The sequence below is a fragment of the Nipponia nippon genome, unplaced genomic scaffold (genome assembly GCF_047370975.1).
Source record: "Nipponia nippon isolate SJK-2023a ecotype South Korea unplaced genomic scaffold, ASM4737097v1 scaffold_31, whole genome shotgun sequence".
Taxonomy (NCBI): Eukaryota; Metazoa; Chordata; class Aves; order Pelecaniformes; family Threskiornithidae; genus Nipponia; species Nipponia nippon.
The window spans coordinates 2,328,889-2,347,695 of NW_028262349.1; the positions used below are offsets into that span (position 1 = coordinate 2,328,889).

The 18,807-nt window shown below is 45.0% G+C and overlaps 1 protein-coding gene across 6 annotated transcripts in view; it reads right to left on the reverse strand.

Moving 5' to 3' along the window:
• INSR (insulin receptor) overlaps window positions 1-18,807 on the reverse strand; it is a 66,946-nt gene that overhangs the window by 14,894 nt on the left and 33,245 nt on the right. For all 6 annotated transcript variants that reach the window (XR_015707371.1, XM_087769682.1, XM_087769683.1 and 3 more), the window contains 8 exons: window positions 10,384-10,699; window positions 8,676-8,821; window positions 8,232-8,376; window positions 7,776-7,990; window positions 5,307-5,433; window positions 4,422-4,672; window positions 3,841-4,008; window positions 2,931-3,132 (listed from right to left, as the gene is read on the reverse strand). Coding sequence is in view for 5 of the 6 variants with exons in the window: in XM_087769682.1 (XP_087625808.1) it covers window positions 2,931-3,132; window positions 3,841-4,008; window positions 4,422-4,672; window positions 5,307-5,433; window positions 7,776-7,990; window positions 8,232-8,376; window positions 8,676-8,821; window positions 10,384-10,699 (1,570 nt within the window). In the remaining variant the exon portion in view is untranslated. The remainder of the gene's footprint in view (window positions 1-2,930; window positions 3,133-3,840; window positions 4,009-4,421; window positions 4,673-5,306; window positions 5,434-7,775; window positions 7,991-8,231; window positions 8,377-8,675; window positions 8,822-10,383; window positions 10,700-18,807) is intronic.

Consider the following 18,807-nt stretch of genomic DNA (forward strand, 5'->3'; position numbering starts at 1 on the left):
TAAAACAGTAATTTGACCACAGATGCAACAGAGTAAAAGGCAAGAATAATTTCTCCCTTCTCAAGTAACAGAAAGCAAGAAAAACTTTTGAAGCTGTAAACCCCCATCTTCACATATTTATTATCCTAGAGTTGCAGCAATTTTCTTGCCAAATTCTCTGTATTTTCAAACATCTGGTGTCTTCCCGTAGTTCTTCCAGTGCAATTCTCATTATGGCCATTTCAGTAGCTCCAATGACCTCCCCTGTGAAACACCCGGGGGTTCAGGTTCCTTCTCCTCCTCCTGTCAGAGACCATCAGCGTGCGTGAAGGCTCTCAGTCGGAAGGAGGGCAGCGACAACTCATCACATCCCATATGGCCTGTGCCGGGGGATTTTAAGCATGCCTTAGCTAGTTTAAGCCAAGCTTTTCCACACACCTGAAACTAGCAGAGGAACAGCTGGCCTGCCTTCCCACTTGTGCTGGCAGAAGTGTTTATGTATTTGTCTGTACAATTAATTGGACTGAACTGGGAAACCAAGAAAAAACAAGTTACTTTTAATGTGAGTCATTTCCCAGATCTTGTTCACTCTGTAACCCACTAATATTTGTAATGGCACAAGTGTGACACAGAGAGAGAGGATAGAGACGGAGAGAAGAGCGAGACTGCTTTTTCTGCAGCAGTGAGTGATGGTGGAGAGCATACATGAAATTACACCCTGAACAGCAGCCATTTAGTTCCCCCTCTGCCTCTCAGGACTTATTACTTTTGAAATCTTTCCACGCTTTCCACAGAATCATGGAGTGGTTGAGGTTGGAAGGCACCTCTGGCGATTGTCTAACCCGACCCTGCTGCTCAAAGCACGGGCTGCTAGAGCAGGTCGCTCAGGACCGTGTCTGGTCAGGTTCTGAGTATCTCCAAGGATGGAGACTCCACAACCTCCCTGGGCAACCTGTTCCAGCGTGCAATCACCCATTTACTCCAATCTGTGCAAAACTCGCTCCAATATAAGCGCAAATAACACAGGAAAGAAGAAACAAAGCATCAGCTTTGGCCACTTTGTTCAGCTACAAAGGGAGGTTACGAAGCGCATGGTGTAAAGATACCCGTTAGCTCTGACTGGGACGGTGGGTATGGCAAGAAGCATTTAGAAACTTCTACTTTGCTTTTCCAGTGCCAGAGCAAATTAAACCACAAGACTTGTGATAGTATCTCCTAGAGTAATCGACCATGCACATGGGGAAGGAACAGCTTCTATGATTTCCAGAAGGGTTCTCGGCAAGTCAGGTGAGGATCAGACCTGGACTAAGGCAGGGCATGGCAGATCGGCGGCAGAGCCTCGTACGGACTGGATACTGCACAGGGATCAGAGAGCTGGGAACAGGACAGGAGGAGAAAAATGGTACATGGAAAACAAGACAAGACGTAGGGGGAGTAACTTCTCAACTGCTCTTGTCTTCTTCTGCACCCCTGCCATCTCATAGTCCCTCATATTCTCATCTGTGAGATTCATCCTCGTGAATAGCAGAAGGTTTCTAATCTCAAGGGGAATCCACACAGTGCCTGAAGAGAGGTCAATAAACTATCAGGAGCCACATAAAAAGCACCTGAAGTAAAACACACTTCATGTTCAGCTGCCAGGCTCTAGACAGGCTGCCCTATGAGCAGGCAATAGGCACAGCACTCACAGGAAAACTAGTTCTAATTTACGTTGCCACAGCCTGTGGCCTGTCAGAAAAGACAAGCAGGATGCATGTCAGCAGGAAGGTATCTTGACTGCTGCCTTACAGCAGCAAAAAGGGCTTGTATTAAAAGGATTAGTTAGCCCAGGGGAAGTGGAGACTTCTTCCTTAGCAGGCTGACAAGGTGGCACACCCTGGTGATTGGTTTCTTCCTAAAATACATACCCCAGAAACTGGCCTGAGAAGCATCCTGGGCTGGCTGCACAATACAATTGGAAAAAAAAAAGAAAAAAAGAAATCAGATTGTCAGAATGGTCTGCCTACATCAAGAGGAGTTTGGCTTTTGTACATGGCTTGGTTCTGCTCTGCTTTTGAATATGTTGTGTCCTGGCATCATTTTGCACACTGGAACTTGTTCTTCCGATCTGCACTAACAGCAAAGCGACAGCAAAAGGAGGGACTCTGCACAGGCTTCCATGGGACAACTGCAGGCTCGCAGAGAAGAGACACTGCCTAGTAATGCGCTCCATAATAAAAAATGCTCAGTGCAGTAATGTGGCTTTTGTCAAGCAGCTGCAAATAAATGTTTGTTAGCTACGGGCAGTAAGCAGAGAATAAATTTAGAGCACAAAATACATGACAGTGAAGAGGGTAAATCATTACAGACTCTAACCTGATTCCCAGTGCTTCCTCTGTAAGTTGCGTATGAAGTGTGAAGACATTCAATACCACTTAATGTGACACTGTGTGTGCCATTCAAAACAGGACATTCACCACCCACAGCAGTTGCATTCCTCATGGTATTGGAGGTATTTCCCAGACTAAGTGCAAGGAAGACCGCAAATACCGCACTAAAGGACAAGGCTGTGGCGTGGTAAACTTCCCTTTTTCTTTTCCTTTCTTTTCAACTGGATGGAAAGCTAGACCACAAAATTTTAGGACAGAAAAAAAGTAGCTATTTTTGGCATCATACAAGTTCAAATGAGCTGCAGGCATTTAGCTATTCGTTAAGGATTCTCACTTCATTCTCAAGCTGAGGAGAATCCAGAGTCAGGAAATAAGAGCAGGATCTTCCAAATCTGTAATAACAGCAGTTGTAGGTGCTCAGGTCTCACTGGTCTCCGACACACATATTCAGCCGGACTAGACAGTCTCCTGGAAGCCCAGAGAAACTGCCAATACGGCCACGTCAACCCAAGACTTTTGTTTTGTCATCAATTACATTGCCCTACCCCAGACCACCTGGGCAAGATTGTTTGATATTTGTACCTGGGGACAAAAACCTCATTGTGAAGATAGTTCTCAAATGTCTTGCGGAAAGCAGACTCCTCCAGCTCCTTTTGTATTTGAGAGTCTGTTTTAGGACAGGAACAACATTCTCCACTGACATCCTCATTTTCACTTTGATTATACTTCTGAGGGTCTTCGGATTCAAAAGGAGGAGACCAGGTCCTGGAGGGCAGTTTTAATCCTGTGGACAAAACAATTTTAGTATCGCTCGTGCTTGACAGGGCAGAAGCAGATGTTTGACCCTACAAAGATCCAAAACTAGCGTACACAAGATTCATAGCACATTTGGGCATCCCAAGCTTTCATATCCAGGGCTGGGCGGCTCTCCCTCTCTTATGACAGGCCTTTGATTCAAACCTGTGCTATTTTTGAAATGGAGCTCAGATGCTGCTGTAGTCAGAGTTTTACCCCAGTTCATCCCAGTTTAGGCAACACAGGGCAGCAGGTAAGATTCTGGGAGTCCTCAGCGAAACTCTGTATCCTGAAAGAATTCCAAAACAGGCACAGGATGCCTTCAAAAATTTAACTTGGCCACTGATCTCCAGAAGTACAGATATTTTCCCTTACCAACTCCATAGCTGTTATTAAACTTGTTACTCAGTTTAAAAGGAACAAGTGCAGAAGGGAGATCCCCAAAGTAAAAGATATCTGATTACTTTGTAAAAAAAATGTTTTTGGAGAGCTTTTGCACATAACTTGGTAGTAGCACCTAATGTATAATGTAACTGAACAGTGGGAGAAGACAGCTGCATCTCAGCCTGCTTCATGAACAGCAGTCTTGAAAACAGCAAAATTAGGCACCCAGAGCACCTCCAAAGTGTGTGAAAAATCTCCAGACAATTCTGAGATAGTTTGAAAGAGAAGCACAGAGAGACAACCACACACTCACCTTTTAAGCAGTAATCAAGTTCATAAAGCTCACTGTCTTCTGCCTGCTGCTGCCAGAACACCAGGTAGTGCGTGATGTTTCCGTTGGGCTCTGAGGGTGGCTTCCACTTCAGAATGATTTGGGATGAAGAGTTGGAAACAGATATCGGATCTAATGGGACTGACGGAACTGTGTGGGTGGGAAAAGAGACAGAGGTCACCTCCACTGCTCTGCGAGAGCTTGACAGAACAAGGGACAAACACAGGCAAGTTTCCATTTCCACGGGGATAAACAGTGCTCTCCATAGTAGGTCCACCGACACCCAACAACCCTGCAGCAGGATACACCAGTCTGCACACAAGCTCTTACACGTGGCCACACGAGCCTGACGGAAGATGTGCACGTTGGCACCATCTCCCCATGCAGGGAAGTATGCATTCTTCCATTTGTTTAGGAATACCTTCCCACCAAAGCAGAGCAGCAACGGCAGTGCAAAGTTTCACGGATATGGGACTATCATGACTACCCATGAAGGGCAGGAGACTATTTAAGTCTATTTTTCTTTTTCACTTGCAAGGCAACATTAATTTAATGATACTGACCAGTAGCATTGGTCTGGACGTAGATGATTTCACTCTTTGCACCATATGTTCTTCGTTCATCTGAGAAGGTGACCAGAGTTTTAACAAATACAGCATACTGTGTCCATGGCTTCAAGCCCCTCAGAAGCCATCCTGGCTGGGCCTGGGATTTGGGCTCATTTGACCGTGGGGGCGGGTCAACATCCACAACTGTCCAGCTATTTGACCCACAAGCGTCTTGGCCATCAAACTCCGTCACATTTTGGTACGGACTTTAGAAAAAAAAGAGAAAAGCCTCAAATGAACAGAATCCTAATTCAAGCTTTTAAAAACAACATTTCTAAAGACGTCACTGAAAGTTATAATCCTTTACCCTTTGGAGAAAATACAACTATCTCATTGCATGTATTCTGAAAAGGAAGCATAGGGAGTTTGCAACCCAGTCTCCTAACAGCATCACAGATCAGGTACTGTTCCACAGATGATCCCAACAACTAAATCCAGGCTAATAATTTTCAGCTTTATGAAAACCAGCTTGGTAACCTTGATTCTAAAAGAACGTTTCCCACCTCAAAGGGAATAAAAACTTCACCATCCCATGGAGATAGTGGGGAGATGATAAACCCCATGGTTAAGAGTGTGTATGTCTAGAATAGCTGGAACAACTAATGTTTGGATTGTTCTTAAATGAGGAATTTTGGCTGTACACAGCTCAGGTAAGTCAGGGATCTTAATGAACACTTTTATACAATGGTAACATTGGAAACTTAAGTGTAGGAGCCAGATAATCACAGAGACTAAATAGCTAAGCCTACAGCAGGTTTAGTATCTGCTCTTCAATGCCAACTGTCATTTGTGGAAGCCCAGCACGGCTATTATTTTGTAAGCTAATGGTGGATCACTTACGCTTCTTTGTAAAAAAGCATAAATCCCAGGAGATCACGGAAATCAGGAGGCCAGTACGGCTCCCACTTCAACAGGATCTTGTCATGAGATGTTCTAATGGAAGAAAATTTCAGCAATTCATTTTCACCTGTAACAAAAGAGAAGCGGCAATAATTTTGTTATGCTAAAAAAGAAGGGTTTCTATTTTTAATTATCTTAGATGTTTATCTTCTTCACAGATAAATATGAGAACGTGGGCATTGAGAAGAGCTGCTCATTAAAACCTTATCTTACTTCGATGCTACACCTGCCTTAAGCCAGGAGTTGGAATAGATGACCTCCTAAGGTTCCTGCCAGCTTCAATTTTTCTATGATTTTATGAAAATGACCCTGCAGAAAAGCTGAACTCAATTCTGATAAGTGGGAAATCTAAAGGCAACATATTTTAAAATTCACGATGATCTATATAGCTGAACCCAATAATACGGTTTGCATAGCTTTTGTAGCCTCTGCCTTCAAAGTGCGTGAATTCCCAGCCTTGCCGGGGAGTAGCGTGGTCCCTTTGCAAACAGGAGGGAAGGACAACAAACAGTTGCAGGAGGGTGGAGTTTTGAGGCTCAAGGGACACGTTACGAGACGGTATGTCCAAGCAGTCCAAGAAGGACACACTGTGTAGCTCTGATTGGATTTGCCATTCCTGCAGTAGCTGCACAAGGGAGGAAGAATATTCATTTTGCTGGCACCATATCCAGAACAAACAAGGGCTTTTTTTGCCTCCTTTTTTTTTTTTTTTTTTGGTAAACAGGATGCTGCCAATGTGAAAACTAGACTTGAAATGTAAAAACAAACAAAAAGCCAAACACCCTGGCAACCTGTGGTTTGAGGTGAGGGGTGGCACAGAGAACAGCTCAGCAGAGTGGAGTTAAAGCTGGCAAAGAGAAACGCAACCATCTCCTCCAGCTGCCTTTAAACAAAACAACCAGCCAGCCCGGGAGCTGCACACAACCACATGACAGAGCTGGATTTGAACCCCAAGCCGAGTTTCATCCCCAAATGTGGGAAGAGCTTGTTAGTGTCTCATGGGAGGCGATGACCTTTCCAGGCAGCTCCTTCACTCTGCCCCAGGCTGGGGCTGTGATATCCCTGAGGGTGCGGCTCTGTGTAGGCTTTTTCACTGGTCCTGCCAGTTTTTAGGCCAGCAATTGCCATGTTCCCCTCTCCCCGCTGTGCTGGCATGGCTGCACGTGTCGATACGTGGCAAACCAGACCAGGAAACTGATTCAGCTGAAAGATCTTCCCTTTTTAAGTCTGTTCACAAACAGCTACAGCACTATAACGACGAGGGCAGAAATCAGGGAAGGGGCTGTCTAAGCAGTGCTGTCGCCAAATGCAGAGAAACGGTGCAGCCACAGGATGATCTAAGCTGTATTGCAAGCTCTGAAAAGAGCAAGGAACTGAAATGCAAGGAACTGAAATCATAGTTTAATTAATGCTGGGGTTTTTGGTGGCAATACCTGCTTAAGCATCTCATGTGTCAACCTGTGCGTGCTCCTGTTCCTGTCTGCGTGTAAAACTTTGTGGGGCTAGGCAATAAATCAGAGCAGAGAGATGACACAAGCCAAGAACAACACAGCTTGGTGTTTTTTACCCCAGATTACTTCTACAATCTGGTTCACCATGCAGCCCTGCAAGAGTTTTACTGGCACAAACAGGGAAAGGGGATTGTGCGTGGCGTAGAATGGGAACAAACAGCAGGGCTGGGGGTGCAGAAGAGATGTGCTTCTAGCAGTACTGCTGCCAAAACAAGTGCCTGCAAAACTACATCTTCAGTAACACGACTTTAGTTAGAGCATAAAGCAACACTGTGTGTTTGCTCCTAGTCATGCTGACACAGTCATAGTCTTATCGTTGCTTTTGAAGGAAGCTGTTAGCTTAAAAACCTCTGAGAAGCATAACAAAAATTGTTGCAAGAATTTCTCTGACTGTTGTCATAGCAACTCCCTCACATGGCTCTAGAGATGGGTGGAAATGCTGTTTCTCTACTGTGCTTATTCTGTGTGCGTACTGTCGCCTCATGACATGGGAAAAGAAGATTATGACTAGTAATCAGCCACTCAGAAGTAACGTAAAGTTCCAGTCTGGACTGAGGTTATGTTGTGCTAAACTCTTCAAAAAGACAGAGCAATACACTCAACCCTGAAGAACTCGCAGCTGAGCACACAAAGAACAAAATTCCGAAGACCAAAGTTGGCAAGGTAGGCTCCTGGCCAGCGGCAGAACCCAGAAGTACTTTTACTCATGGCATATTGACAGTGTCACTGCAGTGCACAAGCAAGCAGCAAGTCACATGTCTGGTGCTTTACCAAAAGGACAAGGACAGTCCCTGGAAAAACATCATAGGCTAGGCTGAGAGAAGTAGGAGTATGAGGTTAGCAAGGCACAGGGAAAGGAAAATGAGGCAAGCCTCGCTGCATTCTGAGACTTTCTTACATGAGGCTTGATCACCGTTCGTCTTCAGGGCTATATCGTTCCTTTCCTGACGCCCCTTAGTCCCAGAGATCTCCTCCATCTTGTGGATTTCCGACAAACACAGTTTGGGATTATAATGGAAGAAGAGTTTGCCTCGTGCGATAGTGAGGTTGTGTTTACTCCAGTCCCAGAGTTGGCGAAGATTCTGGTTGTCCAAGGCATAAAATGAATAATTCCTGAAAGCAGAGAATGAAAATGGGGGTTAGGAGGGGATCCACTGAAAACTCTTTTTTCTTCATGCACTAATCCAGACACCAAAGAAAAATGAATGCAAGCTATCTTCCCTGGTAGATAGTTTGGGCAGAGGAACATTTAAAAATAACTTAGGAATTGTTTACCCATACAAATCACCCTGATAGCACTGGCACTCCTTACACTTCAAAGCATTAAAATAAAGTATCTTTTGAAAGAACTCACCCAGCTTCTAGTGTTTCTCCTCTAATCAGATGTAGTTTACGAAAAAAAGAAAGAGAAACCAAGGCATAAGACCGGCGAATTTTTAGGTAACCTGAAATTTCTTCTATCAAGCCAAGATTCGCTTCTAGCTCAGCTGCTATGTTATCTACGGAGAGGAAAACAACGGGTTTAGTTTTCTGATATCACAGAGAAAAACACTGATATCGGAGCCCAAACTTACTAAATAGAGCTGCTTTACATTAATTCATAAGACCTTACAAAAACCATTTAGCAAAAAAGCCCAAATGAACAGCACAAGAGCCTTTGCTTTGTGGCTGTTTTCCTGAATCACTCTACGATTCAGAGTGGTCAAAGCAAGAGAGAAATGCCCCAGCTCGTGGATGGTGTCATATTCGCTGATCTGACATCCAGCACTCCCTACCCCCTTACTCATGCAGCACTTACTTCCTCCACGGATATTTATAACTAAGCTTCCATTAACAACTGTGCAACCCCGGAGCTCCTGTGCCGATGTCACTGAATCGATCGTCTTCTCTTTCCCGTAGTCGCAAACCTTTGGACAGGGCCCTGCGCAGGGTGTACAGTGCAAGCTGGAAAACAAGAGTCAGGAATGTAGATGCGATGCTTTTGCAGAATGGCATCGGGGGCGTCCCCAGCAATTCTCAAAAGCAGAGTAATCAATTCAAAGCGACAGGGACCTGACAACATGTCACGGGATTCACTTGCAGTGCGCGGCACATGGCTCTCAGGAACTCCAAACAACTGCTGATAATTCTTTAAATTGTCATTTCCACATTTCGAACGCTAATCGCTCTGTCCCTTCCTACGTAACAGAAACCAGAATGAAGTGATTTTGACTATTTTGAACAGCCCATCCACCACGATGCCGCTCAGTGCTATACCTAGCAGGGGTTTCAAGATCAAGAAACCCAGGCCCAGTCTCCGTCCCAAGATCATTAACCAAACATGTAACCGATGAGCAGATAGCTGGCCGTTCGTCTGGGAATCCTGATTAAGGACATAAAGTTACTTTAAAAAAAGGCAAGCAAGCATGTGCTTTGTGCTCTGGGGAAATACTTCTTAAATGGCAGCAAGATGATTGCTTGCCCTGGTCATAACACCACAAGAATGTGTTCCCAACTAGTTCAGAGAAATAAATGCTCTAGGAAAAGCACGGAGTAGTGTTGTGAGGTCCTACTGACAGCAGCCTGGAACAAGCATAGGAGAGAGGCGATGGCTGCTGTTACACAAGCAGCGTTTCTGCTCTGGGGGCTGCTAGTTCGTTCTTTTGAAAAGCAAAACAGGAAATGGAATAAAAAGTCCTGTTAGAGTGAATTCCCTGAAATTATTATGGCAGGAGCAAGTACATGCGAGCACAAAGCTACATTGGTATTCATATTGATTCATAGGAAATCTGACTCATCACAATATATAATGTAATTGCGGGACAAACAACAAAGTTTTCAGTGATAAACAGCTCAGCAACATAAATTACTTAATTCCTTTGTCGAAAAACCCTGGGAATAGACAGAACGGCTGTTCCCTGCTTTGATTCATGCTACACTTGTTTGTTACATTGTCCATTTATGTCTGGCACAGCTTGAACCTGCTCAATGAAAGTAATTACAGGGATGAGGGACAGATATTCTGAGAATGATCCACTCAAAATACGCTATGCTCTTTTCATTAGACGTGACTTTTCCCTACTCTGCTTAATAGCGAGGCTTTCTAGTCTGAGGTCTGCTTTGGAGGAGAAGGGAAGCAGGGCTACTAAAGCCTCGCCATTGCCCATCTCCCTCGTCCCACTCGATTACACAAAGACCCTTTCAACCTGAGGACGCTCCTCTTCCTTGTCCTCTCTCTCAATCTCCGCTTCCCACTTTTTCCAAACTTGACAGGAAACAAGGGAAGACAAGGGAAGAATAAACTACTGGCACATGGCAGGTAGACCTGTCTGCTTTTAATAGCTTGAATTAGCAAGGTATTAGTTTGCAAATCATATTAAAGTAGACGACGTAATTGTCACAGACACTCCAACGCCAGAAGCTTTTCTTGGTCTTGACACAGAACACGAACCCTCTGCCCAAGCGAGAGAAAAGCACAGTACAAAAACGACAGCATGGTTTCTTTACCTGCAGACGCTTGTACTTACTTGCTGGAATTCATGATGTACCCTGACGGGCACTCATGAACACACTCGTTGTTGTGGATAACGTGACATCCCGACTCCCTGGCATTTTTGCATTTGTTGTGCAGTTCCTGGCAGAAGCTGAAGGTCACACAACGCCACCCCTCAAAGTGATAGTAACCAGGGGGGCAGGTGTCCACGCATTTGCCTTCAAGGTAGAAGTTGCGGCAAGCCACACATTTTTCAGGGTTGTTCGGCTCTGTGCAGTCCCCGAGACATTCGCTGTGACAGCACTGACCATCAGAGGTGCAGCCTTGGGACTTGCAGGCAGGTGGACAAACTGCGAGGAGAAAAGATAAAAGGCAACTGAGTCCCACAAGACAACCCAAGGATGCATGAACGCGAAAGGCTTACGAGCAACGACACTTGGCTTGGCAATTTTCTTTTCAAAGAGGCATCCATGAAGCACAGACGCCTGCCTCACCTCCACTTTTCAGTGTAAATTCCAAATTTTAGTAACATTTTTGAAGAGTATTATCATTCACCCTCACAATTCATTAATGCTGATCTTCAAAAAGAGAAAACCGAGTTTTCCTCTTCCCTCGGTCCAGTACTACAAGGCTCCCAGGAATGCTTTGGTGACTCCAACATTATTTCTGGAGCCCAGAAGTGACGAGACTCTACAGCGAGAGCTTCCCAGACTGGGATAGCCAGTTTCAGCCAGAAGATTCTAGTTCCTTAGTTTAAGAAACTAAGTTTCCCGCAGTCATGCTGCAATAATGCATGTCCAACAATATTTCTACATAACCCTTCAGTTTTATCAGGGTTTGCTTCCAACCTGTCTATCAACTTGTCACCAGTTTCCCTGGAGGAAGCCTGCTGCCCTTGCACCCCCTACAAGCTCTCTGGTGGCTCTCTCCAGTGAGTCCAAGAAGAAGGGCACCCATGAGTGTTATTGCTTGAGGTTTTTATGGTTTACTTTTTAATTACCCATTACTTAGCGCCTCACAATACTTTTAATGAGCGGTTTGGGCTTTGAAATAGAAACCAAGCAGCAGCATAGCTCAGAGCAAACACCATGACTAACGCTGAGCAAGGAGCTGGAGGGGAGGCTGAGCGAACCCGGAGAAGCTCTGAAGGGAAGGACAGTCCTGCCCCTCTGCCGTTCAGCACCCTCGCACTCAGTCTTAACGATCCAAACGAGGCTGAACCAATTAAATCCAACTGCTTAATCCAGAACACGCCACAGAACTGCAAGTCAGAAAAGATATAATAAAGCTGAAATCACCACTACAAGAGCAAGCACCAAAGCCAGGTACGGCTTTGACGCAGCCATTTAAACAGCAGGAGGAAGAACTTAAGATGAGGGATGGGGGACATGGGCCTGGATTTATCTGCGTGGCAACATACAGCCTTTGGGCTACAGCTGTGAATTGCCAAGATGCAGATCAAGACACCACCTTCTTCTCACCAAAGAGGAGAGTGTTCTCTGAGGGCACATCTGAACGGCTTCTGATGTCCTTGGTGAAGGGAGACAGAGATAAGCCCTCCTGTGATCTGCACCGGCCAGACCAAGGAACTTCACACTGCATTAACACCATTTGCCTCAAAATTTCCCAAGCTTTCTGTCCAAAATTCAGTGTTGAAGCAGGAGGAGCTTTATTTGGGGAGGTCCCAGACACACTGATGTTCAGGGGCTAAAATGTTATTTTTAATTTCTGGCTGATGTGCGTGAGCAGACCAATAGTGGAAGGTGGCCTGGTTTTATTCAACTAAACGAGCAGCATGTAGGATCCATAGTACAGCGTGCTACCGATGTTTTGATGATCCCCAGCTGTAGTTAGGAAGAAAATCCCCCTCCACTGCACTCCGCCCCATGCTAAAGGATTGCAGAATTAAGTGTGTTAAAGCAGTTAATGCCGTTCTTGGAATAAGCAGCAGGAGCTGGAGTAGACGGGATAGTAAAATGAGCAACCTCTGGTTTGTTCCAGCCTGATAAATCCTTTGAAGAAATACGAAATGGATAAGGTTGGAATTCTATCACAAGGTCAATTTAATCTCAAATATCTTACTGTTTCCATGTCAGTCGTTCACTGCAGGTATTTTCTCTGTGCATCCCTCAAGATTCATCCATTAACAAGAAACACGGGAGTGTATTTCAAATTCATTTTCTTTTATGCTGACCAACTTTTTGCCCTTTTCTAGCAATAGGTCTTATTTTGTGAACCTGTCACAAATAGTAACTGATCGAAATGCAACAGCCAAATAGAACCAACTCGCAGATATCTTGTATTAGACTAAATATAAAATGAGAAGCTTGTTTTAAAGGCATGGTTATACATTCTTTACCAGGCCACAGATGGAGCAGTCTAGCAACAGATGTCATGGCTGCAGTTTATTAGAAATATTGGCAACAGAAAAACACAGGACAGAAAATTCCAGAATTTAGTCCAAAACACTATCAAACTTACTAATTCCAGTCTAAAATATCAAGGCTTACGGGGGGCAGGGAAGCCTGGGCCGTTTCCCACACACCTCCCCATGTTCGTAAGCGAGCACTGACACACCGATGTCTTGCAAGGACTTCTACGCTTGCTAGTAGCAGCGCTCGCTGCGGCGCACACCTCCCTAACGCGGGGAACATCCAGCTGGGAAGCGAACTGCTACGGCGAACGCACGTAGGAATGATTTGCGCAAGCTGGAGGATGAGTGCTGGCAGCGCAAGTCACGGCGTTCATCACCGGCGCTTCCTGCGGAAGGGTATTTTCCCAGGTCTGTTTCATGCTTAACAACTACAAAGTTTAAAATATTCAAAAGACAGCATTTGTTTCTCAAGGAGTCAGTGGCGCAGACAGGTAATTTGGAAAAGCTGGCCCTCATGCAAAACACCCAGTGACACATGGCACTTATTTAACATTATGCCACATTTTTTTTTTTTTAATTTGTTATGGAAACTAATCTTCAAAGTCCTATGCTTATTTACACATTTTGAACTCAGCTGCAAATATTCACGGGGCAGAAACTGTTTAAATTCTCAACTCTAAAGGTTTTTAGAAGATACAATTAAACTATTTTTAAAATGTTCTTAACGTTTCTCTTTTTCCTGTTCTACGAGCTTTTGATGTCTAAACGACAGCTTGAAGAGAGCGAAGCAGCCAAGGCAACATCTTTTTTTCCATTAAGCACTCAAGACCAGAAATTGTCAATCACTATTTTGTGCAAATCCTCATTACACAAGATCCTGTTCAGCTGTCGTCTTGACATTATCCGAGTATGCATGCTAGAAAGCACCTGAAAGTCACGTAGAAACCTCTCCAGCAGATCTTCACTACTGCTTCTTATGACTACAGCATCCAGGTTATATGACTCCGGATGGGTCAGATGGTTTTTTTTTTGTTGTGGGTTTTTTTTTTTTGCTTCCACATTACACTTTCACTGCAGGACAACATGAGTAGGTTTGTGCTGACCAAGTGCACCTCATTACCCCTTTGCATTGAGGTTTGCAGACTCCAATAATTGCAATTGGCCCATGGAGATTTGCCTCTTTGCCGTGAGATCGCACTTTTGGGATCCGTGGCGTGGTCTGGTACAACCCGAGGAGGCATGGGGTACGCTCAGGCTCAGCATCTGCGCGTACGCTCATCTCAGCCTCTGGTTAATGCTGCGGGACTTTTGGACAATGCGGTGCCTCCCTCTCAGCACAGGGAAAAAAGTCAACTCTCTTCATTCCTCACAGGAGAAAGTCAAAGGGAACTTCGTAAATCCTAGCTAGAGACAAGGGAACAGCTATTCTGGGGTAGGGGCCGAAGCCACCACACCGTACCATAAAAGCTGCTCCAGGAAAAAGCGCTTCAGCACCGGCACCAGAGCAAAGCTGTTCATCCCAGCCACGAAACCTCTTCAGCAGATCTTTAAGAACAGGACTTTTAAAATCCCAAAGATGACAAACAGTGTAACGCTTAACTAATCTGCACTGGATGGGGGAGAAACGGAGCCGACACGGAGGTTCAAACCTGTTGTTCCAGGGGTGAATAAATATTTAACTAGCTAGCTAGAGTGGCTCCAAAGACTTAGGAAACAATGCATTTTACAAACCTTTCTGATTATAGATTCAAACTGACATTTCTTCATGCTGCTGAGGCCCAGCTGGGGGGGACAAAAGGCAGCAGAGTCAGCGCAAAGGAATTTCTACCTCTGTGGATCGTTCCCATCGTTTCACCACTTCCCTGTGCTTCAGGTGGAAACAAAACACACTGATACTGTAAACGTATTTCCGAGCCAACACAGGTAATCAGGAGATGCATATTTAACAGGTAAGTCAAGCATTAAGCTGTTCAGCTAACAAACAGTTTGTCTGAATATTGAAGTATGATTAAAAATATTTGTGTTAGGTTTTGTCTCTTCCTTTCTGCTAACAAAACAATAGCAGTGAGTTGTCAGAAAAGGGGGGGGGGGGGGAATCACTCAGGGTAAGCTTTGCTGTTCCTGGATGGGCTTAAATAGCAATGTCCTGGGTGAGCTGAGTACTCAAACGGATGGTGGTTTGGGTATGATAAGAGGTACACGGTTCATTAAGAAGAAACTCTAAACCACATATATGAACGTCAGGTTGCTGCACATACCCTGTACAGGGACAGATGTTCCCACATGGTTTTGGGACCGATTTGTCATGAATCGACATGATCTTTCTACCGTGCAATAACAAGCCCTGTCCATGTGAACATGGGTCAGCAGAGGCAGCCCGGGCCACCACGGGTCCTCTCGGCCAGCCGGGGCCACCAGCGGCGTCGTGTGCAAGCCACTCCTCTTGGCCAGCAGACGAGCCGGCGGCAAGGAGCAAACTCGCCTTGCACCGTCAGGTCCTTTTTCATGAATTACACGAGCTGTATTTTGATTACAGACAAGGCAATTAGGAGGCTCCAGATCCAACGAAGTCCAGGACAGAAAACAACTGCGGCAGGAGAACCGCCCTCAACCTCAGCCAATGCATTTGCTGCCTGGACAGGGAGGCATCCAACCGCTCCGCTATCTGCACAAGGCAAACACGCCTTAACCCCTTGCCAGCCACCCGAAACAAGCCCTGGCCTCCCACCGCTCGCACGGGAGTCCACGCCGCGCTCTGCCCGCGATGCTGCAAAACTCGTTAGGCTAATGCAATTTAACTGGGCTATTGCAGGGTTTTCCTCACAGCGAGCGTTTAACTCGCGAGGCGTATTTATAACCGGGAGAAGAACGTAGGAGGAAGCCAGTACGAACCCAGCATTGACACAGCTTAAAATGGCTTGTTTTGGCTGTGATACGTATCGCTCAATGCCAGAGCTTAGGTTAGTGTAATGTTATATGACAGGCACACGCGTATAATTCAAAGCCAGAGTCCCACAGAAACAGTATCGGAGAGCTCTGCGTTTCCCTGTGTTTTTTTTCCTCTTACTGTAAATGGCTGCAATATCTGTCATACAAATTTATCCATGAATAGTCTCGCGCACACACACACACATATAATCATGCTTGAGTTTAAATTACAATTCCCACTGCAACTGTATTTCCTAACTGTATAGTTGCGATAATGACCTCCGTAGAAATGGCTTCTTGCGGTTCTAAACAAAAACAAAACCAACACGGAAAAAAAAAAGGAAACCCAAGGACTAATCGCCCATGGCAGTAACTCCTCCGAGTGTGTGTTGCAAGCATGTGATCTTAATTTAGCAGGACAGAGTTTGTGCTTGTTTCCTGAATTTCTGCAAGTGCTGAGCAGCATCGCTCATCCACATGAATCTCACCTCCCTATAAAATTATGTATTAAATCATATTACGCGTACGTAGCATTTTGTACTTGATCACTTTTCCTCAAGACTAACTAATTTTCTTCCTGCCAAGAAGACTCCAAATTCAGTAAGTCGTTAAGTACTGTGTTTGTTGCAGAGTTCTATAACATAATTTTTATCTGTAAAACAATTTTTAATTTTTTTTACTCATGATCATCTGTTTTCTTGTGAGCATTTATTTGATCTGAAGACATCAAGACGACACCTAACCTGAGTGCATTAGTGTGGGGCTGGGAAGAGCTATTCAAAATTAAACAAAACTGTGTCCAGTGGAGACCAGGTACAATCTACAGCTCCATAGCAGAGTGGGTTGAGAGAGAGCTGCTGCAAGAAAAAGCGTGTTGCCAACCTCTCTGCACTGTGACTTATGTCCTTCAGTTACTTCTTCATGTCAGCGAGACCAGAGAGGCAGAAACCTAACCCCTAAACCCCACCAGCGGCAGTCCTTCGGCTGCGCAGGGCAAACCGCTCCCGGGGCATTACGACAGCGTGCCTGGGAAGAACCAGGTTATAGAGGCCCCCGGGACTGCAAAGAGCACAGGGGCTTTTGATCACCTCGGTGGCTGACAGCATGACCTCTCCCAGCTCTCCCCGAATCTACAAAATAAGTGGAGAAACTAGAACAGAACAGAAAATAAGAGTTTAACGTGCTTCTACAAAAAGACTGCCAGCAATGCCCGACACTGGCTGCAGTCACCAAGGAAATCTCACAATACATTCAAGCAAACTTTATGTCACCTATTCACGGTGCTCAACTGCTCTAACAACATTTATCCCTCTCTCTTTCCCAACGCCAAAGACCTCCAAGGAACAACCCTCCCCAAACACATCGACTCAAATGCTGTTATCCACACGCAGGATTTCAGTCCTTAGCACCAACTCGGGAAGGAGCACGTGCCAAATAAATGCAAGGTTTTACAATCAGCACTAAAATTAAAGTGTTATTTATAAAATAAGATATTACAGTACATAATGCCACGACCCCACTGAACCGCGAGTTGGGAACGTTAGGAGATCCGTATTTACACAGATAAAATTAACTGCAGGTGCCTCCCTTCCCATAGACAACGACTTCCAAAAACAACACAGCTACTAAAACGTAAAGGAAACTCTTCCCATTGACATTTCTCAGGACAACTTTACAACTCTTATCTCATCTATCAGTAAGGATAAGAAAAAAAACTTATTTTGCCTCCCAACCCTTTCACAAGTTACGTGCTCATTTGGAGCTACGGGGAATGTCTCAGATATTCCAAAACAGGACCGGTGCCATTTGCAAACCCCGTGCATTCGGCCGCTTCCCGCAAGGCATCCTCCCAGCCCAGGACAGCCGCCACAGCTAAAACCGACGGAGATGCTGGTACTGTTGCGTGGACCTGTGAGGATCAGTAAACGTGAGTTTAGAAAAGATAAAAGGGTTTGGAGTTGTGTGCCACCTTGTCCAGTCGCGATAATGGAGGATATGGAGGTCTGTGAAAGGAGTTGTTGAATGGAGATAGGGGGAAAAGGTTGAGCTCTGTTGTTGACAGAGGAAAAGAGCGGATAAAGGGAGATCTCTCTAGAAACGCAGTGTCTTCCATGCCAACCTTCTGCTGGTTAGACCGTGGAGTAATCTATTATCTTCTGTGCTACAACTACCGGTGGAGTTTTTCTCTGGAAATAGAGAAATTTACTCATACGTGAATTATGCCAAGGAATAGAGAAAACTTATTAAGAGGAACTCATGCATATATGCATACACACGTATACACACGTACTGTTATTTATATAATATATAAAAATGTATTTATATAGAAGTCATCTTAATATGATGAAGCCTGGAGGAAGTCGTCAACCGCAATGGATCCACAATGCCTTTGGTCACTCACTCCTTATCTTCCTAGGAAGTTATAACCTTTGCCCATGAGGTTCTCCAGCCACCAGACCAAGGACGCAGCGCGGTACCTGCGCCCAGGCGTACAAAGCCCTGCGTAACTTCAGATTCAACGGCTCAGTTCCGTGGCCGGAGTTAGTACGACAGTCCAACTACCATCTCTTATTTTCAGGAATAGGATCTTCTTGGGCTACAAACCCCAGCTCTGAAAGTCCCTCACCTTTTCCCAATAAGCCTTCAGGACAGGCTCACAGATCTGCTAGACCTTTCTGTTTCTCTCCCTTGAAGGTTTGCACTCCTGCTCTCCTTTGTCACCCCAACTACTTACACGGAGAAGTGGATGCCTCCCACTCAGGTATGCCTAATATTGCCCAGATAGAATAAAGATCAAAGAAACATTTTCCTTTCATGCATTTTAAGCAGTGCACGTGGTGTTTACACCATGGCAGAAGTCTCTTATGAACTGAAGTTACAGAGCAAAGCATCTCTCTCTGATAAGAGCTAGGGGACAAAGCTGAAAAAAACAAAAAAACCCTAAAACTCAAGACTAGATCTGTTTTCACTCTCCTAGTACCTTTCAATCAAGCTGATTCCCCAAGCAGGCAAAAACAACTTGCAGAAATCTGGCTAAACTGTTGGCAATCAAGCTCAAAACATCAAAACATGGAGTTTGATTTGAAAACACAGCAGCACTGTTCAAGGCGGAACAAGTGTCACAAAGTGCACGCAAGGATAGCGACGAGAAGTTGT